At 43.9% G+C, this 25,632-nt stretch overlaps 1 protein-coding gene across 1 annotated transcript in view; it reads right to left on the reverse strand.

The window, feature by feature from the left end:
* The window catches only part of LOC147020331 (phosphatidylinositol 3,4,5-trisphosphate-dependent Rac exchanger 2 protein-like), a 134,802-nt gene that overhangs the window by 30,996 nt on the left and 78,174 nt on the right, over nt 1-25,632 (reverse strand). The window contains exons 14-29 of the mRNA XM_085895632.1: nt 21,804-21,879; nt 20,571-20,643; nt 18,878-19,032; nt 18,179-18,271; nt 17,615-17,763; nt 11,301-11,383; nt 10,576-10,703; nt 10,023-10,197; nt 8,082-8,302; nt 7,762-7,923; nt 7,416-7,629; nt 5,573-5,777; nt 5,127-5,267; nt 4,280-4,350; nt 4,025-4,107; nt 1,605-1,695 (exon numbers count right to left, since the gene is read on the reverse strand). Coding sequence (XP_085751758.1) covers nt 1,605-1,695; nt 4,025-4,107; nt 4,280-4,350; nt 5,127-5,267; nt 5,573-5,777; nt 7,416-7,629; nt 7,762-7,923; nt 8,082-8,302; nt 10,023-10,197; nt 10,576-10,703; nt 11,301-11,383; nt 17,615-17,763; nt 18,179-18,271; nt 18,878-19,032; nt 20,571-20,643; nt 21,804-21,879 — 2,120 coding nt within the window. The remainder of the gene's footprint in view (nt 1-1,604; nt 1,696-4,024; nt 4,108-4,279; nt 4,351-5,126; nt 5,268-5,572; nt 5,778-7,415; nt 7,630-7,761; nt 7,924-8,081; nt 8,303-10,022; nt 10,198-10,575; nt 10,704-11,300; nt 11,384-17,614; nt 17,764-18,178; nt 18,272-18,877; nt 19,033-20,570; nt 20,644-21,803; nt 21,880-25,632) is intronic.

The following is a 25,632-nucleotide window of genomic DNA, read 5'->3' on the forward strand; positions in this document are numbered from 1 at the left end:
TTCTCCTCTTTTGTGCGCTTACACCCGCTTCTTGCTCGCTTCTCACGCTTACTTCTCAGCTCGCTTGCCCGCTTCTTTCTCGTTTCTCTTCTCCCTCCCTGGTTTTCTTTCGCCTCGCTTTCTTTCTCAGAACGGACCTCCAATTCGTTTTATATCTGCGGGTCGTCTTGGCGGGCACAGTCCGCCCCAATCTCACCCCACGCCACTTGCGCACGGTTAGCATGACGAAGCATGCGCTCCAAAAAATGCGGGTGTCGGAGCTCGCGAAAGAACGTTGCTGAGGAAAAATAAGGGCGGGCATCAGAGCTCGCGAAAGAAATGTGTGTGAACGTGTCTGTCATAAAGAAAAAAGCTTCCCATAAGAGAGGGGATCTATCCTTTACCCTTCTCAACGCATCTCATTTAAGATCCCATTAGACATGGGGATGGGGCTAATCTGAACATGTATTTTAAGGAAATAACTGTCTGAGGACCTGGATGTGTGGATGCATTCATCAGACCGGATTCTGAAATCTGTAACAATATATATTTCAATTGAACAATAATTTCAAAGATTGTTTTAAGAAAAGTAAATCCAGAAGTTCAGTGTTACTGAAGCAGTCTTACACATCACCCTTATAGACTGCAATAAGACGACATTGAGTCACAGTTTATGGAGGCTTTATTGATCACCATAGAATGCAGGGTCAATTGGCATCGTACTGTTAATTAGCTGCATAAGCAGCCTCTTCTTCACCCCGATATTGCACCCTCTCACGTGCCCCACCCTCTCATGCTTTCTATCGATATATATATATATATATATATATATATATATATATTTATATATATATATCTTGGTTCTTGTATTATGAAGGCAATTTGTGTTCTCCAGTGTTAAAGTATATAATTCACTTTAAATAAAGGTTTAAAGAGGTTTAAAGGTATATAAATAAATTAATTCTGGGTTGTACGGCTGTAAAACACAGTGTATATTACAGCACAATATCTAATGTTACATTAGTTATTTGTGCCTGTTGTTTGTATCCTTTATAACATCCTGAAAAAAAACTTTCCTGTTTGGAATGACTTTCAGTTTTGTTTGACTGCCAGGCAGGCAAACAGAGGAAAAACATCATCTCAATCCTTTCAGCGCATGTGCGATCGGGACAAATTCAGAAGCAAAGTACGGTAAAACGGAAATCTTGTCCTCCAATTCATGTTCAAAATGTAACGTTCAATTTAAATAAGTTGTTCCTCCATCATAAACTGACAATCATATTCTCACAAGAGAGACAGACAGACAGACGGACAGACGGACGGACGGACGGACAGGAACCAATTGCTTAACCCCACTTTTCGCTCAGCATGCACAGGGTAACAAGCTAGAATCATGTACAAGATTCAGAAGTCCCATTGAAAGAGTGGAATTCCCATTGGAAGAGATTGGGGAACACTGCTATATTAATAGCTGCAAATTCCATTGTTCGAGTTAAAATTCATATCTTCAAATCCAACCTATTTCTTGCTAAACACTTATCGCTGACCACCAAGTTAAATGTCAACACACCAAATGCATGAAGTACCAATATATGGATGGAATGAGCCAAAAGAAGACAATTTACCTTGAAATCTTTTGTTGGGAGTAAAAGATTGTGTGAGTTCAAAAGCCTCTTGCACAGAAGGTCCATTCAGCAAACTGACAATTACAGTCACCTTGAGGAAGGGAAGAATGAGAGAAGGAAATATAGGGTAATGGTCTAAAGGGCAGGGTCGCATCTCTTCCAGTACAGTGACCTTTAGATAAACCACACAGCAGGTTTTGATTGCACTCGATCAACTGGCAATCAGATAGATCCAGCGTGTGATCTTGTAAGAGTGAACATCATCTCTTTGATACGTCCACCATGCCGTAATATCCCATGCTCAAGTCTGTGCAGTTCACCCACAAATTTCTCAAGGGTCTAAGAGACTGCAGGAAAACAATAGTAAACATAAAAGATGAAACATTTTTGATCATGAAAATTGTTTTGACACCGAAGGTGAAGGAGGTAACGTTTCTACCCCTTTCTGTCTGTTTGTTACTTACGAAATCTAAACATTTCGTAAGTATATTGATGACTTCCGTCATCTGTTTGTGTGTTTGTTTGTGTGTGTGTTTGTTTGTTTGTAGGCACGATAACTCAAGAACGGAAGAAGCTACCAAGGTCAAATTACACCACGTGATTCAGGAGGGTGATGGCTAGCGCTGATTAGATTTTGGTTAAAATCGGTCAAAGGTCAAGGTCACAGTGAAGTCAAACATTCGATTTTTGATGGTTTGATACAGAATCATAGTAGAAACGTCTGGTTTGCGTCGCTACCTTCTCGAGAGACAGCTTTTATTAGACAAGGTCAGAGGTCAAGTTGATGATATTGTAAGTACCAGTCCATGACTGCTTGTTTGTTTGTTTGTTTGTGTGCAGAATATCTCAAAAGTTTGTGGACGGATTTGAATTAAATTTTGTGATCAGGTTCGGTGTGTGACAAGGACGAACTGATTAAATTTTGGTGAAGATCTGCATCCGGATCTGGATACGAGAATTATTTAATTTGAAAAGCGATTCGTCACCATTGAGAAATAGGGCCAAAAACGATATAGTACTTTCTTGCATGATATTTCAAAAATGTATTGGGCCCGATATGTTCTCGTGGATCAGGCATTGCGTGGAGGTATGCGCTCTACTGAGTGTCCTTCTACTATTCTAAATGTGGCCCCCAAATAACTTGCGTGCAAATAATTAATGACATACCACTTTTCAGTGCATGAAAACACTCAAATTCATTTTGGAACCATATTACTACTTTTCCTGTTCTACTTTTCTTTATCAAACACTAGCAAGGGTACCCAGCGTTACCTGGTGCTGTTCCAAGCGTTTTGGAATTTTGAAATAATAATAAATAAATAAATAATTACATTTTATGTGGGGCCTAAAACACTCCCCTACACCCACTAAGACTAAGGAATTGGGTAGGGTATCATTTCCTATTACCTTTCACATCGCTACAAAGGTTGAGGCACTTTTGAGTGATTAAAAAAAAAAAATCCAAAACAATCCAACTTTTCTTTTCAAAATTTTCAATTTTTTTTGGTGGCGAAATCACTCCCCAGCACTCACTATGAACCTCTGAAAGTTTGATGAAGATCCACGTGGCCATCTCTGAGAACATCAGTGACTCACAAACAGACAGACAGACATCTCTCTTATATTACAGATACATGATTATCATGATGATAATATACACGTACTCATTGTGTTTTCATCCATTCTTCAAAGGTTTTTCTTACACCGCCTTGACTTGGCGAATAACTGGTCCCTAAGTATGACCAGCATTGAGGGACCTGCGCCCCCTGCAGCTTCATACTGTTGATGACATATTCAGTTTAACGTTTCAAATGTCATTGCGTCATCTTTTTACCACCGAAGATGATCTCCAACCAAAATTTGCAAAATTTGCAGCGATTGCAGCCGCTTTGATGGGAAAAAAATTATCACGTGAGTCTCATAGACAAACCACGGGGAAACGTCTCTCACACGTGACCCAGAGGTAGGGCCTTGAACTACTTCAGGTGATCTGACCAATAATAGTTCCAAATTATCAACCTGGGCTGGCAGGATAGTCGAGAGGTGTGTGCATTTTCCTCTGAGCTGTCTAACCTGGGTTTGAATCCTGCTCGGCTAAAAACAGCCGTCCTGCTGCATCGCATGCAGGGCGAGGCGTCAATGTGTGTGTTGTCCCTCGGGTAGACGTAACGCCGAGTGTCCTATCTGCTAGCAATAGCTAATGGACATTAAAGATACCACGGTGTCTTTTGCAACGAGTAGGCGAGTTATCGCCAGCATCATGATCAAATTACAAATTCCAGCATCCTTATGTGTGTATTCTGGGTCAGGCTGATGACCTGTCCATGATTGTAACTCTCACTGAAGAAACTGGTTCAGCAGAACCAATGATCCTTATGACATCAATAGTAATGGAGGGAGGTGATGGTGGGTTCTCATACCTGGTTAAACAGGTGCTCCAGAGAGCCGTACAGTTTATCCTGCTTGTCTTGCATGGCTGTCCAGCACCCAGGCACCTCATCCCCTGCATGGTCACAAAGATACAGATACGTGGTAGAGAGAGGGAGACACATAGAAAGATACAGGTCGGGTAATAAAGTGAGTTGAGGTACAGTATGTGCTGACACAGCAGCAGGAATGGACCAAAAACAATGGAGTTAAAACTTGAGGACAGTAAGCGATAGTGTTTTACGTACATGAGCTACGTAGGCTGCTGGACACGCTAGTGCAGGACAGAACTGAATCTCTGTTGCTGTGGCTGTCACTTCTGCCATCCAGGGGAGAAGGACAAGGACAGAATGAGAAAGTACAACGGAGTGTTCCAGCTGTTTCGTAGACGGACTGGATGCCCTTCAATATGCACTTCAGCTGTTGATACTTCGGATTCTCATTATTTTTTTGAAGTAGAATGTATAGGAAAAGGGTAAAGTCCTTAGTCGTTATGATTGACCAACAAACAGGGGAATAGGAATCGGAGTCAATCGCATGGAGACGAGACTCGGTGGGGCAAGCAGATTATCCCACCCTGAAGGTCATCAATGAGCCGGCTGGGATTATTTTATTTTTTTTTTACCAACAATCCAGCGGTGATGTGACAATTTTCCTGAAACTAACTAGACTCCCTAAAGCTTAGAATCCAAATCCCTAATACCGTAGCTTTCAGCTGGATTTGAACTCACAACTTCCGAGAGGCCAGTCCAGAGTTCACACCGACAAACCAGCATATGGTAACAGACTTAGTCCAAACTACCTTTTCTATGTGAACACAGCATCGGTCTGGAGGTTAAAAAAAAATCATTCTCTGCGAAATCTTGATGTTATGATACTCAAAACTCAAGGTACCACCAACTCGTATAGCTACCCAGCAGGTGAGGCTCAGATCATTTTCGACCACCCGGTGGTCTTCAGCAGAAATTTGTTATGACTAATCAAATAGTCATTGCAAGAACACTTTGGACTATGATTTTGACCTAAAACCTGAGGCTCAAAACATCATTATATTTCCGACTAATGTTTGACCCTTGACCCGCACAGCAAGCTGACCCGTATGAATCCAGAGTGCTTGTGGCCGTTTCCGTGCCCGAATCGTCCTGTTCCTCGATGGTCCCGAAAGCAGCTTTTCTGCGCTCTCGCTCCAGCACCACCTCCTCACGAGAAACAGGTGCCGTGATGGAGGCCAGGAGACTGTGTGACGGTGCGTAAACAAGGTGGTGGAACACTCAATGAAGAATGACTTGGAAGCAACTGCATAACACATTGCGCATGAAGTTATGGCAATTTGTTTCGTTAAATAGAGAGTTGAAGATCACGGAGGAGCTGAAACGATCAAGGAGAGGTTTGAGGAAGGAAGGAAGTTCAATTCATCAGTGTGCTTATGTCAATACTTGTTGCTAAAGCATCTTTCATGGTGTTAGCTCATTCAGGTAAGCTAACGATGTGTGTCCTTGAAGTGAGGCTTAGCATAAGCAGACCGTGCGAGCTCAGCTTACCTGTCGATTTGCTGAACATACTGTTCCATCTCTGACATGGCGACCTCAAGACGAATCAGCATCTGCAGGAATGAGTTATGGGTGTGCAAGTTGCTGCTTGGGACTTGATGTTCCACATTCCTGGTCTTCCCTGGGATGTTAAGAGAGACCGGGGCTGCAAGGGTCGTCATGCCGTGGTGAGTATAAACCATTGGCTTCAGTCGACCTGAAAGAAGACACCAAGCTGTTAGGGACAATGGACAATGGACAATGCACTCCAAGAGTCTTCCACTTAGATGCATCGATTACCCCTCCCTCCTTCGTATGCAGCACAAGACTGTGGGTAGCTTCATTGGCTGAGGACGTGGCTGTGCCGCTGAAGCTGTGCCCCTATTACCAGTACACTGGTACTCATTACACTCACCTCGGAAGGATAACAGGCTGAGTCAACCCCACCTCGTGTTAATTAAACGGTACACGGGGGCTCAAACTCAGGATCTTAAGCCAACACCAGGCTGCATCTATCACTAAAAGGAGAAGTGTCTGGCCATGTGTCCATCATGCTTTATTCTAAAATAAAAAAAAGAGAAGAAAAAGTTCCTGCTGTTGTGAACCGTTTTTACAGCCATTTTTCGCTGCTGTGCAGGGGTTTGGCTTTTTCTTGAGGCAATGTTTTATGGCCGGATGCCCTTCCTGACGCCAACCCTGGTCGCCTCTTACGACACACAGGGATATGGTACACCTATTCTAACCGGGGCATACACCGGGACCAGTACACTGGCACTCATTTCGCCGACCTCGGAAGGATGACAGGCTGAGTCAACCCCCTGGTGTTAATTCAGCAGCCAACGGGGCTTGAACTCAGGACACTGGGATCCCAAGCCGCCACCCTAACCACTAAGCCAACACCAGGCTTGGAATTGTGGAATAAAATATGGTACTGTTGGAAAGCTAATAATTCATTTCCTTATTTGGAAAGTCAATAATAGATTTACTTGGAACAAAAAATTCACTCCGTTTAATCATAATAATGCCGGGTTAAAAAGCCCTTCTTTCTGGGTTGGAAGAAGAAGAAGCAGGACCTGGAGCTTTAATGTAGCAATTCCATTGGTACCACAGGGCTAACAGGATGGCCTAGAGGTATGCACATTCGCCTCTAAGCTGTCTTGCCTGGGTTTGAATCCTGACCCAGCTACAACCTGTCATCCTAGTGCTTCATTGGCAGGGTTATGCATCAATGGGTATGCTGTCGCTTGAATGGATGTTAAATGGGTGTCCTGTCTGCCAGCATTTAACCATTGGTGGACATTAAAGATCCCACAGTGGCCTTTGTGAAGAGTAGGTGAGCTGTCGCAGACACCATGAACAAATTACAAATTCCTGCCCTAACCAGTAGAGGGCATTGCATCAGTGGCACAGCCACACCCTCAGCTAATGATGCTACCCTGCAGCCTTGTGCTGCACACAAAAGAAGATTGCTACCAAATCAGGAGCCCTTTAAAACAAAGATCCTTTTTTTCGGGCGTTTCACTTCATTTTTCATCCTCAATGAGACTCGTCGATAGATATGCAATACATTTGTGAAATGCAACTTGCTGTCTTTTGATTAAACACGTAGCTTTGCGGACGGGTAGGCACGGCTAGTTTCACTGAAAGTTAAAAGAAAAAAAAGTCAAGAGCAGACAGCTCAGTGGTCAAAACATGACCATCAATTGACCGTAACAGACGGACAATGTTTGAATGTAATTGCAATCAGTAAAATGAAAGTCTGAGATTGATGTGGAAGAAAGAAGGATTTGGATGAGGTACTCAGATATCCCATTCCATGTAAAACAGCAGATGCAGAATGTCCCATCATACGCACCACCGTTTCCATCTTCCAAGTCAATCATACTTTTGGGCCGTTCAGTGCGCATTCCAAATGAGCTGCGTAAGGAGGATGAGGTCCTTGGGTAGGACACATCCAGCAGATTGAGGTGACAGTTTGCTGGGACAAAGGTCATGGCGGAGTAAATGCGGTCTATGGATGATGCTGGACGAAATAGAGGCTGGGTGCAGGCCCTTAGGGTTTGAGCAAACTGGACAGACCAAAAGGCATGTGGTTAGCTTACAACACAACATCAGGACACCAATGCATGCAGTAGTTACCAAATGTGAGTTAGACAATTGCTAGTTCAAACTAAACAAGCCAAAACCTTCCCTTCGTGTACCTTTTTGTAATCGGAAATTCTTTCCAAAATTTCAGCACTCTTCATCTCTCTCATTTTTTCAAATTCTTCCTGCAGTTCTTCCGGTACAGAATCCAAGAGCTCATCGAGGTTTTTGCAGTCTTTCAGGAAATTCTCGTCTTCCATCACCATGGTCTCGATAACCTTATCAGAGCACACCACCAGGGAGGAGATGTATAGGTATCAAGAAGGCAGAAAATGCTCACGCCAACTCTATCCTGCCTGATATGGCTCATTCCCTCCGATGCCTTCAGCTTTGACCGGATCATGAGAATGGGTCTGTAAGCAAATGTGTGTGGCACCTTGGCACAGAACAGCAGCATGTGCGTGGGCTCAGCAAGCCGCTCCAGCACAAAGCACTTGACTCCCGCTGTGCTGTCGTACTCGTGAGCGACGCTGCTTTCCACGTATGGGTTTTCCACAGAAAGGGAGACCATTCCGTCAGCCCGGTCCATGCAAAAGGAGGAAATTGCTGCAACCAGACCTGGTTCTTCGGTTGCATCTACATCTGCTCCTTCCTCATCTACTCCCAGGAAGGAAAGAAGATCTTTGTAATTAACATTGACTGGACAATGTGGAATACTTGTAATAAATGTATAACACCACCTTCCCCTCCCACACCCTTCAACAGGTACCTCTGAACCCCCAGGTCTGAGTTATAGTTTCAATTATTTAAATACGCCTCCATATTGGAACGAGAACGGCACCCGGTGGAGCACATACCTCCGCCAGGCTGAACAGTTTACGTTTTGTAGCGCACCGATCGGCCAGATCCGGACCCAGACCTTAACCTAAATCGAATTGGCTGGCTCTTGTCACCTACCAAACCCATCCACCAAGTTTCGTCATAACTCATCTCCAACTTGTTGAGATATCATGCGAAATATCATTTTGGCCTCATCTCTCAATGGTGAAGAATCACTTAAAAAAAATTAAAAAATTCTCGTATCTGGATCCGGATCCAGATCTTCACCAAAATTTTGTCTGAATCCATCCAGAACGTTTTGAGATATCTTGCTCACCCACAGACAAACAGAGACAAACAAACAGACAGGGGTGAACACATAACCTCCATCACCCTTGAGTGGCAGAGGTAATAAATCATTGTCCTATCTATCTAACTAAGAAATAAAGCCCAAATTAAAAACAAAATTAAAATCCATTTTCCACACATCGACCCCATCCATGCAAGGAGACCTAAAAGGCTCGTTTTCACCAATCTCCGAGGCCACTCAGGACCAGGCCGGCAGTGACCATGAAATTGCGTTTGACTGCATCGTTAACCGCACAACAGAGAGTACGTGAAGCCATCTGTATGTTTTGCATTGAAGACTATTCCACAATCCCATTTCGATTCTTATTATCCCCCACCAACCAGCGAAGTTGTTATCCCCCGCCAACGAACGAAGTTGTTATCCCCCGCCAACCAACCTAGTTGGCGGGGGATAAAGAAATGGGTTCCGTCCGTTCGTCTGTCACATTTCGTTTCCGGAGCTTAACTACAAATCCCCTCAAGATATATTTACAAAATTTGGTACACATATCAAGCAAGTGGTGATCTGGTGCCTTTTGATATTTTCTAATTGATAGGTCACATGGTTTGGCAGCCATGTTGGATTCAAGAAAAATATTAAATAATGTTTTCTCTGGAATCACATAACCTAACGAAGCGAAAAATTGCAACCATCATCTTCCATCATGTCTGCATACATCGTAAAAATTATGACATCACAAGTCACATGGTTTGGCGGCCATCTTGGATAGAAAAACACACCTCATCCGATTAACATGAAACTTCACACACGTATTCCACTGGAGGATTGGAGGCAGAATGTAAATTTATGATGTCATAGGTCACATGGTTCGTCAGCCATCTTGGATTGAAAATTAATAAATTTTTTAAATCTTCTCCAGAACAGCTGGACAGATTGAGGCAAAATTTCACGTACACTTTCCCCAAGACATCCTTTCAGAAGTTTGTTCATTTCTAATTGATAGGTCACATGGTTTGGTGGCCATATTGAATTTACCCTAAAACCTCCAAACATCTTCTCCAGGATGGCTGGTCAGATCAAGGGGAAACTTCACATACATATTGCACACGCTTTGGGAATATAAGTTTGCTAATCTTCATTTACTATGACGGGGGATATCGAAGACTTTGTCTTCAACGGATGGTAGTTAATTTTGTTAGACATGTATGGAATGAATGGATCCGTAACTTTGGCTAAACTACGACACACCTTCTTCTTCCTCCTCATCAGTGATATTTTCCAAGGTCGGAAGGAATGAATCAAAGCCCTCCTCTGAAGATCCATGGCAAAGGGAGAGGAGGGACAGAGCGCGTGACCGACGGTGTGACTGCTCCATAAACTCGGTGCTGCTGTAAACCCAGTCAGTAGCCTCCTTCTGTGTGGCCTAGTCACCGTCATGGGGGGGGGGGGGGAGTCACCACTTTATCAAGAATGGATTTTAAGACCAAGGAGGATCTCGATAACATGAAAGTACATTCATCATTATCCATATTTTGTGTCCATAATGCCATCAAGTTGTATCAATTATTTGAATTGAAGGAGATGGAATAATCACAACAGTTAAGTAAATTTACTGTGAATTGAAGAGTAAACGGAATCATTTTGCAAGCTTCTGCAGAGGTATCCCTCTCAAATATCCCCAGTGATTACTCAGTGCAACTCAGTGGATGCTCATCAAAAAATAATCAGGTCAAATGAGATGCAGAGGTGCTTTTTACAAGGGTGACGTCAGAGAAAAGTAGCCAGGCCATAAAGGTCACACCTGTGTAAGTCTCGCCAAGCCAAGGATGTCCAAAGTGAGTGAGCGGTGGTCACACTTGGAGATGTTGGCGTTGTTCAGCTTGAGGAGACGCTGTCCGGGCAATAGGCCAGCATTAGCGGCTTCAGATCCTGATGAAAGGTCACAGTGATCACAGTCGGTCTCAGTTTCGAGCGGTGAGTCAATTATGAGTCGAGGACTCAACACCGCATTTTTTTTTGAGTAGCTCTGCTTTTGATAAACCCATGTACTCTATATGCAGTGAAGCCAAGTATGCCGGTACTCGCTATTGGAGTCCTGTGGACTACTGAATGTTTATTATAGCAGTGGCTCCAAATCCCATGAGAACTCCCAAAACATGCCCATTCATAAAAGTATCCTGATCTCCAGAATTACTGGAAGGATCAATCATTTTCACAGCATGTGTTGTAAAAATAAAAAAAAATGAACAACTTCTGTAGTTACTGCATATGCACCGATTTCAGCTCTTCCATGAACCTCGATCTCTGATAAAATAATTTAAAGACCCTCAGTGAATTCATTTGCCCTGTAGAGGCAAGAAGACAAAGCTGGCGAAAGGCACCAGAGGAGTGGGCCCAGGTCGGTGATGTATTTGATTTAAGGGAGGGTGGACCTCTTCACACATCCTCCCTCAATAATCTCCTGACATCATCCATCTCTAGAAGGAGATTTTCACCGCATAGACATGGAACCCTGGTAATAGTCACCTTGTGCCACGGCGTAGACAAACGCAGGTGATGAACCGCGGAGCTTGAACTCAAGTTGGTCTGGTAATGGGACTTGCAACAACCTGCAAGGAAGAAATAAATTATCGACACACAACACCTAGTGGATACCCATCAATTTGAGAGCAATTACACTTTTGAGTTGTATTACTTGTCAAGGTACTCATGAGCAGTCATTAATGGGAGCACTGCAACTATTTTCTTGTTTTTGGTTTATTCCTACTTTATTGGTGTCCTGAAGATACGGAAGATTGAGCATTTTGCAGTTTGCACCATCTTGTAGTTTTGCGACTTTAGACGGCCATCTCAGATTTCCGTTACAGAGATTGCAATGGTCTACCAAAATTCTTCTTTTGGATGCAGGTTGCTGGTTTGCATCATTTCTGGGTTAGAGCAGCAATTTGTGATTCGTTCAGGGTGCTGACCTCCCTGAAGGACACCGTGGGATCTTTAACGTCCAGCAACTAATGCTGGCAGACATCTGTCCGAGGGAGGGAAGACACATTGATGAGTTTTGACCCACACCTGCCCTGCGAAATACAGTGATGATAATTTATAGGTGGGTTGAGGTTCAAACCCAAGGTAGACAGATCAATGGAGAGTTATCCTCTTGGAGTCTAGACCTCTGATCTTCCTAATCTTGAGGCTATCCTGCCAGTCCTGTCTTACAGGATGAGAACCCAAGTTATTTGGCAGCTCTTTTTCCTGACATGCAATTCTGAGAAACATTACCTGGCAGATGAGCACTAGACCCGTGGGCGTGATTTATAGGCTAAAGTCAAAATGAACCAAACACTTGAAATTGCAGTGGAATTACAAAACAAGATAGCTAAAATTATGCCAACTACAATGTTTGCATAGGTGCACTCTTTGACACAACGACCCATCAACATTTATGTCTGAAAGAAATCGTTGACCCACATCTGCCTCTCCCTCGGTAGTTTCATACGTCTTTGTTTCTTCGCCATCTCAGCTCTCACACCCTCACATCCTTTTTTCTCTGTTCTTCCTTAGCCATCCGAGGAAAAATCTCAGTGAACGTGGTCCAGGTCTTCCTCATTTTTCTTCCCGTTAGATCGATGACCAAAGAGAGACGATCGATCATGATGTAGACATGGACGTCAGCCCTCATTGAATACTTGCACAAATCTCTCAGGCCAATGGACATGTCTGCCAGAACGAGTTTTCCTCACATCTGATGTAGTGCCGGTGGTAAAGGGGCTGATGCAGATGTTGATGGGGCTGAGCTCGGTGCTTTTGTGTGTGGGCTCACAGGAACAGTGGGAGTCGATGTCGCTGGCGTTTGTTCTGCTATAGCAGTAGGATAAGATGCATCAGACTTTTTATCCATGAAGGTAGGCAGCTTTGAGTCTGTCTAAACTGACAGTTTCAGACTTCCCATTAAAATAAAGGATGAAGTACTTGTCCTTCCTCGAAATGACTCGGAAGGGGCCCCGGTAGGGAGGTTGCAGAGAAACTCTGACAGTGTCGTCACGTACCAAAACATGGGTACAAGACGAAAGATCTTTGGGCAGATGCGTGGAACTCTGTTGAGCTCTGGTGGGGACGTAATGCAACTCACTCATTGTCCTTCGTGGTCTGTCCACATAATTGCTCGAGTCCAAATCAGTGTGAATGTTCGTCGGAGCAACAAATTGCCCAGGAAGGCGAAGTGTTGATTCAAAAACTAACTCGGCAGTGCTGCAACCCATATCAGCTTTTACTGTGGCACGAATGCCCAAAAGCACTACCGGAAGGTTTTCCATCCAGCGATGTGGGTCTGCTTGTGCTCCGAGTGAGGACTTAATCTGTCGATGGAACTGTTCAACAAGCCCATTTGCAACGGGGTGGAAAGAAGTAGTTCTAGTGCATTTGCTTCCAAGTCACTCGGTCAGCATTTTGAAAAGTGTGCACTCAAACGTTCTCTGTCAGTGGTGATAATAGATGGGGCACCAAACACTGTAACCCATCTGGAAACTAAAGCTTTGGCTACGTTCTCCGCTGATACGTCAGGTATTGGAATGGCTTCTGGGCACCTGGTGAAATGGTCAACACACGTGAGCAGATGTGTTACCGCCAGATGGTGGAAAAAGACCGAATAAATTGATGTGCACGTGATCAAAACGGACGTCAGGAGATGCAAAGGTGCCCGATAGTGTTACCGTGTGACCAAGTGTTTCCACTCGTTGACACCGTCATCAGGCTCTGGACCAATTTCTCACATCGTGATTAATGGCACACCAGACAAAACGTTGAGTCACAAGGTGCTGCGTTGCCCTCATACCAAGGTGAGATAGATTGTGCAGAGCATCAAATACAGCCCGTCTGAACTCAACAAGAACATATGGATGAGAAGTGCCAGTGGATAAGTCGCAAACAATAGTGCTCTGTCAGTGGTGATACTGTTCAGAGATAGGGAGAGGTACCTCATTGAACTTGAGCAATGTGAAGTTCCTCATCTCCCTGCTGTTCCTTGGCAAGCCTGTTGAAATTGATGGAGGTGGTTGTGTCGAGGACATTGATATTGAGCCGTGAAAGAGCATCAGCTGCAGTATTCTCCTCACCGCTCACAAGACGTATATCGGTGGTGAATTGAGAACATAGTCAAGGTGTCGAACCTCTCTTGGTGAATAGTGATCAGGTTTTGCCTCGAAAGCATGCGTTAATGGCTGGTGGTCTGTGTAAACACAAAAGTGCCGACCCTCAAGCACATGACGAAAATTGTGGATTGCGAGGTAAACCGCCAGCAACTCGCGACTAACGATGCTGTACCTTGTCTCTGCTGCCTGCAACCTTTTGGAAAAGAAGGAAATGGGCTCACACTTCCCTTCCCCATGTTGTTGGAATACACCACCAACTGCCACATCCACCACAATACATAGTGGTGCACCTGACTTCGGATGGGCAAGCATTGTGGCCTCTGCTAGCGAAGACTTCACCGCAGTAAAAGCAGCAGCACATTTGTCGGACCAAACCAGAAGTCTTTTTGGCTCGTTCCCATGTCGTGTGAGGTGGTCAGTTAGTGCATGAAGAGTGTCTGCACAGTTTTGGATGAATCTCCTGTAAAAATTCACCATGCCAAGAAACTCTCGTAGCTTGTGCACTGATGTTGGCTGCAAATAATCCTGGATCGCCTTGACCTTGTCAGACAGGGGATGAATGCCATGCTCGTCAATCAAGTGCCCCAAAAACTGGACCGAGGACACCCCAAACTGACATTTGGCAGGATTAATGATGACGCCGCACTGCGATAAGTGAGTGAATACGAGCTGTAAATGCTGTTCATGCTCCTTGATCGTCTCGCTGGCTATGAGCAGATCATCAATGCAGGTATAAACGAAAGACAAACCCTGGATGACTTCATCGACGAAGCGCTGAAAAGTTTGTGCTGCATTGCGTAACCCAAAGGGCATGCGCACAAACTCGAAAAGGCCTAAAGGAGTGGTAATGGCTGTCTTGTGTACATCGGCCGGCTCAACTGGAATCTGATGATATGCTCTCACCAAGTCAAGCTTGGAGAAAACTTGCTTTCGCCGGAGTCGAGATCTAAAATCCTGTAGGTGTGGTGCAGGGTAACAGTCTGGTACTGTGTTCCTGTTCAGTGCGCGGTAGTCACCACAGGGCCTCCAATCACCAGATGTTTTCTTCTGGACCATATGTAAAGGTGAGGACCAGTTGCTGCTTGAAGGTCGAATGATACCCAACTCAAGCATACAGTCAAACTCCACTTCAGCAATAACATAACGATCCGGAGCTTGTCGACACGGTCGAGCTGCAACTGGAGAGCCAAGTGTGTCAATATGGTGAGTAGTCGAATGTTTAACCGCTGCTTCACTGTAGGTGGGCCGAGTTATTTCTGGGTACTGTTGAAGGATGGCATCATAACTGGCCACGTGGTCGAACTTGACAAACATCGGACTGACAGAAGGAACATGCGCGGTGATACCTTTGACACAAAGATTTGCGGTGGAGTCGAGGAGCTTTTGGTTTTTCACATCCACCAACAATCCAAAATGCTTCAAGAAATCAGCTCCGATGATAGGGATGGGTACGTCAGCAATGATAAATATCCATCGGTAAACTCGCATCAGGCCAAGATTGAGAATTATCGATACTTCACCACATGTGGAAATGGTGGATTTGTTGACAGCTTGGAGAGTAAATGCAGATGGTTTACATTTGATCCTAACCGCTGGGGGTAAAATGCTGACCTCAGTTCCAGTGTCAACAAAAATCGGGTGCAGGTGTTATTGTCATTGATGAAAACCGAGCGACTTGGTTGATGCTCGCCAGACCGACTCGTGGCTGCTAATCGCTGGCTGCGGCGTTTCCCAACTGCGAAGCAGGGCGGCTTGTGAAATTGCAAGACTGAACACACTTGTGTGCATTCTCCCCAAATCGCCAATGATACCTACAACCACGCCCTGCATGTTGCTGCACGCCAGGATGAGGAGATTGTCGCCTATGCCCTTGCTGGTTCCCACGGTTCCAATTGCGACCACGCTCTTCTTCAAGATGACACGTGAGCGCCTGCATTTGGGCAGTCAGCCGGTCCATTTGGGTTTTAAGTCGTTGCATGGCGGATGCAGCTGGGGCAGATAAATCATCGACTAACTGGGATGTAACCGCATTGATGGAGGAAATGTGTGGGGTCGTGACTTCGATCGATTATCTTTTCAGCTACATCAGCAAATTGCTCAATATTCACTGAATCGCTAGTTGAAACAAGGATACACTGAACATTGATTGACAATCGTTGGAGAAAAATCTGCTCGAGTACGTTATCCTCCAGGTTATTCTTACTGAACAATTGTCACATCCTTTGTAACAATTGAGAAGGCTTACGGTCCTTCCAAAATAAGAAATAAGAAGTTGGCGGATGTGCGGCGAACGAGCTCTGCCTTGAGGGAGTCATACGGCCCTTCAGTGGGTCGCTCAATGATAATGATAATGATAACGATAATGCTTTATTACAAATATTCACAATATCAAGAAAAATTGATGGATTTATTAAGAAAATTAGTGTCACTACACACGCAATGAGAATAAAACCTGTAGGTAATGGAATGATTTCTAGGCACCATGATCTCAGGTTTTCGATTGTGTGAACAGACTTTTATCCACTCGGTGAGTGAGCTTGTGAGGAGGTGTTGAGTGAGTCAGCAAAGGAAGACTCTTTGGTGTGTTTGTGCATTCCTGGGTTTAGAATGAAAGGTTTGTGAATATGCTTTGCTGACTTTACCCGACCCGTCCCCCCTCCTATTCCAGTTGGTGAGGTGTTTGGGTACAGAGTGGGGCTCCATGAGTCATAGTGTATAGCCTGGCATTGGCATAGTGGTGAGGGTGGTTGGTGTGGTTGGCTTAGGATCTTACGGTCCTGAGTTCGAGCCCTGTCTGCCACTGAATTAACATGAGGTGGGGTTGACTCAGCCTGTCATCCTTCTGAGGTTGGCGAAATGAGCACCAGTGTACTGGTAATAGGGCATTACGTCAGTGTGTCCCTAACTGTGTCCCGAACCGATGATGCAACCAGCAGCCACAGGCTGCACACAAAAGCGTGTGTGAGTCATAGGCCTTAGCATGATGCCTGCACTTGATGACAACGATAAACAAGGAGTTATGATTCAGGATGAGGCCGTATGACCAATCATGCCTGTGCCATACCAACACCACATTACTTACATATATCTGCAAAAAACACACACACACACACACACACACACACACACACACACACACACACACACACACGGTATGGAATGCAGAATCAATGACAGCACATTCCCCATTTGACGAGACTCTCAGGAAAGATATCACAATCACAACAGAAGTATACAATGACCATGGAACAATGCACCGAATGTACAGCACCTTGTCTCAAGTCACCTGCGGGGAAACCCAACATGAACTTTCAATCAAATGAAGGTTTTACCCTCCTGTTCAATGTAATACTTTGAATACATGTTAAATACACATACGAGACTGGAAAACGTGATGTGTACAATGTTTGCAATGACTTGTGGGTAGTGATGTGGCCTGCGGCTCGATTAGACCAAATGATAATTTTTTATTTATTTAATGGAAAACCACTTGGGATGAGTTTTGGGGTGGTGGGGAGGGGTAATTTGTTTTCCAAATCAGATATCAGGATCATGTTAATGAGAATAAATTACAGCTGTAGTAGCTGATATAAGATGATTGTTTGACGGATAATCATTAAGCCCTGGTTTGATAGACAAACAGGGAAATGAATAAATGAGTAAATATAATTACGAGAAGAGACAAAAGTTTCGTACTCCTTGGACTTAGTGGCCACTAAGATTTCCAGGTTGTGGTTTTGCCAGAAGCAGTCCTCCAAGAACATCTCCACTTCTTTGAAAGGACGAAGGAAAACGAGGTCACCCCGTACAGTACACAGCTTCCTGCCAGCACGCAGGCCTCCTGCCTGGAAGGATCACAGCACATGATCCTGTTATAACTCTGGAAAATCAGGGTGGATCTGCTTTTCATTCCACAATGCTGGTTGCTTGTACTGTGCAAATGGACAGGTCGTACATTGCAGTGCATAGGACAATGCATGTGAGAAGGCCGTGAGATGAGATCACGCATGTGATGCGACTGTAAATGTGATGTGAACATGCATGGGAGAAAAGTATGGATGAGATATGACTGTGCATGTCATAAAAGCATGCGTGATGTGATATCATACATGGCATGACATCATATGTGGTGTGGCATGATGTGACAACCGTGCGTGACATGACATGCGACCGTGCGTGACGTGATACCGTGTGTGATGTGACGTGAGACCATGTGTGCCGTGACACAAGACCGTGCATGAGATGAGAATGTGTCAGTACCGCAGCACTAGAGCCAGGTTCCACCGATTTCACGACGTAACCTTTGTGAGTCTCTTGCAGCTCAAACCCATAACCTTCGGGATGGAACTTTACCTGCAATGGATGAACGGAATACAACTGTTGTTCCATTCGAAGCTCAATAAACCCGTTTCTTTAGTCGTGTCGTCTGTCTGATACAATAATAAACCCGTTTCTTTTGTCGTGTCGTCTTTCTGATACAATAACCACGAAAAACACAAATCAGTTCCCATCAGTCCGTCACTGGTTCAATTGTACTGCTGGTTACAGGATGTTTTGTTACAAATTCCATTTCACTTTGTACTTATTCATGTGTAAACATTCATCATCAGGTTAGGGTTAGTCCAGCAGAGTGAAGTCAAAGGAAGTAATATTTGAAGGGAAAAAAACACATCAATATAGAGTTTCTGTATTATAGAAAAAAGTTTTTTTTTCTACACTTGGAGGCATGACCGGTGAGCAAGAAATTATTTGGGTTGGGCCTTTGAAGAAGACATACCTGATGGGTTTTTGTTGCGATGTTAACTCGTCGGCTTAATAATAAACCTTCATACATCAGTCATACAATTGACACAAAACATAAAATGTGGTTCATGCATCCAGAAGCAAAGACAAAATTGAACCACTTTTGTGTAGACCCATTAAAAGGTTGTGCCAATGGTCAGAAGGCGTGCTACCGACCATGATAGACTTGCAGGTCATGGTCTCCACCACCTTCATGTCGTTGCGCGATGGCCGAGCGGCCTGTCGCTTGCTGCCCCCGTGTGCGGCGCTATCTTCGTCAGCATAGAAGCGGAAGAGGAGCGAGTCGTCTTTAAATTCACTCTTGTCTTGCACTGCGCCACGTCATAAGGCACAAGGGTCCGGTCACTCGCGGCACACCAACGATAAATCATGCAATCTGAAGCAGTGTGGAGCCACCACAAGCAATACACTGTGAGTGTCACGGATAACTGACCTGTTATCTTTTTGAATTAAATTCCATATTTCAGTAATAAAGTGGATTTTATACAGTGTGGCAAAAACAACTTCAATGAGAAGAGCACTCGCGATGGAGCGCATACCTCCACCATGTAATACCTGATCCACGATAACATATCGGCCCAATACATTTTTGTAATATCATGCTACATATCGTTTTTTGGCCCGATCTCTCAATGGTGAAGAATCACTTTAAAAGTTAAATAAACCAATGTCACCCGCAGGGTGACCCGTATCTTGCCAAAAGATGACCACGTGTGACTTCTTTAAGGTCACACTGAGGTGAACAGAGCTGCTATCCACCAGGAGCGACTCCTTGAGGAATATCTGCCTACGAGAGATTCCGATGAGAATCGTTCTACAGAGTAACCATGAAAAATATGCGTTTGCCTCATAACGTCACCAAATGACGTCATAATGTCTCAAGCTTGACATATCGAGAAAGCACTCATCGACGTGTTCAATTTGAGGTACTACGTGATATGGTTCCTAAAACTTGAAAATTTGACCTTGGGGTCAAATATGTTTGACCTTAGGCGCTAACCATGAAGATCAAGGCCAATCGCCACAAAAAAATAATCAGCTGAGCGCCAGACCATCAACTATATTCCCATGAAGTTTGAAGACGATCAGATCAAATTACTCAAAAAATAAGGGTTTCGTCGACTCCCCTGATTTGCGACAAAGTGACCTTGACCTTTGACCTTGACCTTCAAAATTTTGTGCGCTGAAAGGGACCTCTATAGTCCTCTGAGATGCGAAGTTACAAAAATTTCCGATGATAACTGTGCTCTGCAGAATTTTTTATACGTGATTACAGACAAACCAAAAAAATAAAAATAACATACAAGCTGACTAACATATCTTGCAAAAACTTCGTTTTGGCAAGATAAAAATTCTCATATCCAGATCTGGATTCAGATCTTCACGAACATTGAATAAATTTGTCCTTGTCATACACCCAACCTGTCCAACAACTTTCATTCGAATCCATCTACAATTTCTTGAAATATCGTGCTATATATAGTCTTTGGCCCTCTCTCTCAATGGTGAAGAATCACTTTAAAATTATAGTATCCGGATCTGGATCTGGATCTTCGACAAAATCGAATCAATTTGTCCTTGTCACACATCCAACCGGTCCACCAAGTTTTGTCCGAATACATCCATAACATTTTGAGATATCCAACTCACAGACAGAGAAACAAACAGGGGACTCCATTCCCCTGGTGACTTTCCCATTAACACATAACAGGCCATAGGGTGACCCATAATGTTATTATGACCCCACATCCGGCAAGGATGCAACAAAACCTATTTCCGTCCTCCGAAGGTTGACATTGCAGTGACAAAGCACAAGTGATTTTGAACTCTGCTGGTGAATAAAGCCTACCATGATGCAAAAAGCCGCTGTTACAGAGAGCTGTTCCCAAGGAAACGGCCTCCTCTCTGGTGGTGGAGTCCCCCTAAAAATGCACACACAAACAAGCAAGTTTCAATCCAAGGGACAAAAGGTTCATCACATTCTTGGAATGCTCGAGTAATACATCTCACCTGGCAATCTTGGATTTCAGGTGGAGACAACAGACAATGGAACCTTATGACATCATCAAAATAGTCGACGAGATGATGTTCGGTCCGAATTGTCTATTTCATCGTGTTGATGACTGCCTACAATACATAACGACGTTTGGCATCCACGAGTACGCTGGACATGTTTTGCCGATTAGAAGCTCGCCAGTGAGGAATGAGAAGCCATCCTGTATTTTTCTGGATGCGTATCTCTCCTTCACTGTCTTTTGGATCACTTGTGAGGAATACTCCCCAGTATGCAGCAAAAATGTCCTGAAGTCTATGTTTAACCTAATATTGTTATGATTAAGCACACAGTCTATCTTGCATCGATAGAATCATCAAGTGAATGAAAATTAGTGTCTCCATAAGGTGTTCTAGGGTGTCACGGCAATTGTAGCCTGGGACACGGGACAAATATTTAAAACTCATGAAATACATTTGACATCCATACAAAAAAAGATGAGAAAAGAATGTCCATTACAGAATGGATATGTTGTTCAGTAAGAGTTTTTATCCACCTTTGTGGAAAGAATAAATCGACATATTGAGGAGGTACTTGTTATGAGACCAATGATAGCCTCGAAGTGCTGCCTTTCTAGATGGTCCAGCTGGTCCAGACTGAGCCAGATTAAAGTGCCATCTTCAAGACTCCTCTATTTCAAGTAGACTTTGCGTGACAAGCAATGGGTTAAATCAATTAAAAGTTGATTGAAGAATATGTTCACCTGCCATAGAGGGTTCTGATTGGTTGGAAATTGATAATTTTCCAACACTTATTGGCTCGGATCAGCCCAAGTTAATCTGGGCCACGTGGAAAAGGGGTACGAGGTGTAAACGAGATCTTTTGAGATAGGATTTTGAAAACTTTTGATTTCTGCGTTCAAATATTGAAAGTTTTTTCTATGTAGGAGATCAATGCTCTCCTCAACAAGCAATTGTGGGACACTTCTCGAACGCCTTATATTCAGATAATAATACCTGATATTTGTCTCATGTGTTACAAACGAATGCTCAAAGCATGAGATGATCATTAAGGAATACTCAGCCTTACCTGAGCAAGAAGCCAGTCAATGAACTTATGAGCCACCAGCACAGATTTGTATGTCGATAGATGGTGATCACGATCCCTGCAAAAGAAACAAAAAAAACCTCAAGAACATGAATCCTGCTCGATACAATCATGCTTTGATTGCGGTTCTCCTGAAGCAGAAAAGAGCAAATTAAAATTCTTGCCAAGGTTCCAATCCTGGATAGGTCACCGCTCAAAAACAGGAAGTTAGGGCAGGAACTAGTAATTTGTTTGGGGGTGCCGGTGATAGCTCACTTACTCTTCACGAAGGACAACATGGGGTATTTAATGTCCACCAACTAATGCTGGCAGAAGGGATTCCCATTTAACATCCATCCGAGGGACGGCACACACATCGATGAATTTACCCTTCCTGTGAAACACCAGGATGACAGTTCTTAGCTGGGCTGAGATTCAAACCCTGGCTAGACATCTCAGAGGTGAGTACATACCTCCAGGCCATCATTCTAGGCAGAATAATAAATCACATCCAAATTTCTTTAAAACAAAACTATAGAATTCACAGAACACCTCACATCACACAGTCTTGAGATGGATGACACAGGAAGAGTCTTTACAACTCTTGCTTTGTGATTCTGAGAACGATTTATATTTGCTTTGATTGTTGACGTTGATAAACAGGAGCGATGGCAACTATATGAACCCAATGGGTCAAACAGAATACTCCAGATCTGAACCTTCTGCCAACTCTTGTTAGCTCTGTCATTGCATCATTAGGCATCGCCATTTTGTCTGAATCTCACTGTTACTCCACCCTCAGATCAGGAGGCAAACATGATTGGTCGAAACAGTGTAAAATTTTGCCCAAGTACTGCTAAACTGGAGATTTTTGGAAGTGCACACAAGGGATTTGTGTTCTTCAATGTTCAAATACGTAATTTAATTGAAGTAAAATAAAAGTATTAAGGGCTGGAGAGAAAAAAAAAAAAGCAATGAATCGGAAGTTTACCACCGTTGATGCATCGTCTTTCACACCACCTTATTTAAGACGTTAAATTAGTTTTTCATGCTTGTTGTTCATCTCCTTTATGATTTCCCTAAAAACAGTGAGTATCCTATTTGGAATGCTTTTCAATTTTGTTTGACTGCCACACAGACAGTCAGACAGACGAAAGCAATCGCTTTACTGCACTGTGAGCATGCGCCCTCGGGTTGAGACTCCGTACAATTTATCAAATTCAGAGACAACGTCCTGCTAATCTGCAGGTCCATGATCCGATTTGTGTTCCACAGTGTTTAAAATGGAAAATTAAATTGAAATTAATTAGTACCTCGATCAATCAAACACAGTGCCTTCAGAAAGTATTCACACCCCTTGACTTCACACTTTGTTGTGTTGAAGCCTGATTTAAAAATTAATTAAATTTAAATTTTTTTGTCTCCGATCCACACAAAACACCCCATAATGAAAGTGAAAACATGTTTTTATAAATCACTACGAAATCATGAATAATGAAAAGCTGAAATGTCTTGCATCACTAAGTGTTCAACCTCCTGAGTCGATACTTTGTAGAAGTACCTTTGGCAGCCATTACAGCTTCGAGTCTTCCTGGGTATGTCTGTATTGGCTTTGCACATCTGGATTTGGGGATTTTCTTCCATTCTTCTTTGCAGATTTGCAGGAATCTTCAAGTCTTTCTACAGATTCTCAATGGGATTCAAGTCTGCGCTTTGGCTGGCCCACTCAAGAACTTTTACATTCTTGTTCTGAAGCCATTCCAGTGTTGCTTTGGCTGAATGCCTGGGGTCAATGTCCTGATGGACCGTAAATATTCACCACAGTCACAGGTCTTTTACACTCTGAAGCAGATTCTTCTCAAGGATTTGCCTATATTTGGCTCCATTAATTGTTCCATATTTCCTATCAAGTCTCCCAGTCCCTGCTGCTATAAAGCATCCCCCAAGCATGATGCTGCCACCACGATGCTTCATGGTAGGGATGGGGTTAGATGGGTATAGAGCTATGCTCAGTTTGCGCCAAACGTAGCGCTTTGCATTCAGGCCAAAGAGTTTCATCTCATCAGACCACAGAATCTTTTTCCTTATTATCTCAGTCTTTCACCTGCCTTTTTGCAAGCTTGAGGTGTGCTGTCATGTGTACTTTTCTCAGGAGTGGCTTCTCTTTGGCCACACTCCCATAAAGCCTGGATTTGTGAAGTGCTGTAAAGACTGTTGTCCTTCTAGCAGGTTCTCCCATCTCAACCAAGGAACTCTGTATTTCTGTCAGAGTGGTCATTCGGTTCTTGATAACCTCCCTGACAAAGGTCCTTCTTGCCTAGTTGCTCAGTTTTGTCAGACAGCCAGCTCTAGCAAGAGTCGAGGTAGTTTCATATTCTTTCCATTTCCTCATGATAGAGCTCACTGTGCTCTTGGGAACTTTCAACACTCTTGAAATTGTTTTATTCCCTTCCCCAGATCTACGCCTCCTCACATTTCTATCTCGGAGTTCTACGTACAGTTCCTTGGACTTCATGGTAAAGTCTCTGCTCTGACATGCATTGTCAACTGTGGGACCTTATATAGAAAGGTGTGTTTCTTTCTAAATCATGTCCAATCAATTGAATTAACCACAGGTGGACGCCAATCAAGTTGTAGATACATCTCAAGGATTAACAAAGGAAATTGGATGCACCCGAGCTCAATTTGGAGAGTCACAGCAAAGGGGTTGAATACTTGTCGGCGCAAAACATTTCAGCTTTTCATTTTTCATTAGTTTGCAAAAAATTCGAAAAACATGTTTTCACTTTGTCATATCTAGTGCCCAACTGTGTTTGCGGACGTCCTCCTGCAGTTGGGTTACTTTTTTATCAGGAGGTTAGTGGCAGGATTTGCACTCCGGCCACCGTAACACCCTTCATTCCGCAAAACACAAAAAGCAAAAAAAAATCTGAAAACCCACTCCGTGGGAGTACCTCCTGTGCAGCTTCCCTTCGCAGGGCAGCTCACCGGATGACGGGATTGGGGCAAAGCCTTCGGGACCCCCAATCTTTGATGAAACGAGGGAAACCACGGGATAACATCCCTGGGTCAGATTGCGGGAGAGTGTGTCGGAGTGGTGCTGAGGTGTCGTCCACCAGACGGCGGTCTTCTTGGGTTAACCTGAGGCGGTCCCTTCGGGTGGGTGCCTGGAATGTCCTATCCCTAAGAGAGGATGATCACCTGTCTCTGTTATCATCTGAGCTCAAGCGTTTGGACATCGGGATTGCAGCTCTCTCTGAGGTTCGGAGACCGGATTGCGGCGAGATAATGGTGGGTGGTTACACCTACTATTGGTCTGGTGGCTCTGATGGTTACCATACCCAAGGAGTTGCTGTAGCTGTGTCCAATAAGCTGACCCCAATGATAATTGAGGTAACACCGGTCAAAGAGCGTATTATGAGATTAAGGATTCGTCACTCCTTAGGTGTCATTTCCCTGGTCTCTGTTTATGCTCCGACTGAGGCGAGTGATCTCACCGTGAAGGATGCATTCTACGCCACACTCGAGTCTGTGGTTGATCAGTGCCCCAGACGAGATACACTTTTAGTCTTGGGGGATTTCAATGCAGACTGGAACTGATAGGGAAGGCTATGAGGTGTGTGTTGGTCCCCATGGGTCAGGAACTATGAACCAGAATAGCACTAAGTTCCTTGACTTTGCAAGAAGTCATGGACTTAGGGTGGCTGGTTCATGGTTTCAGCGCCCACAAGCTCATCGCTAGAGTTGGTATTCCAACGCTGTCGGTGTGGCAATGGAGATTGACCATGTCCTCATTGACGTTCGTTGGAGGATGATCCAGAACTGCAGGGTC

This window comes from Eptatretus burgeri, chromosome 9, assembly GCF_056783735.1.
Source record: "Eptatretus burgeri isolate ZD-2024b chromosome 9, Ebu_testis_v1, whole genome shotgun sequence".
Lineage (NCBI taxonomy): Eukaryota > Metazoa > Chordata > Myxini > Myxiniformes > Myxinidae > Eptatretus > Eptatretus burgeri.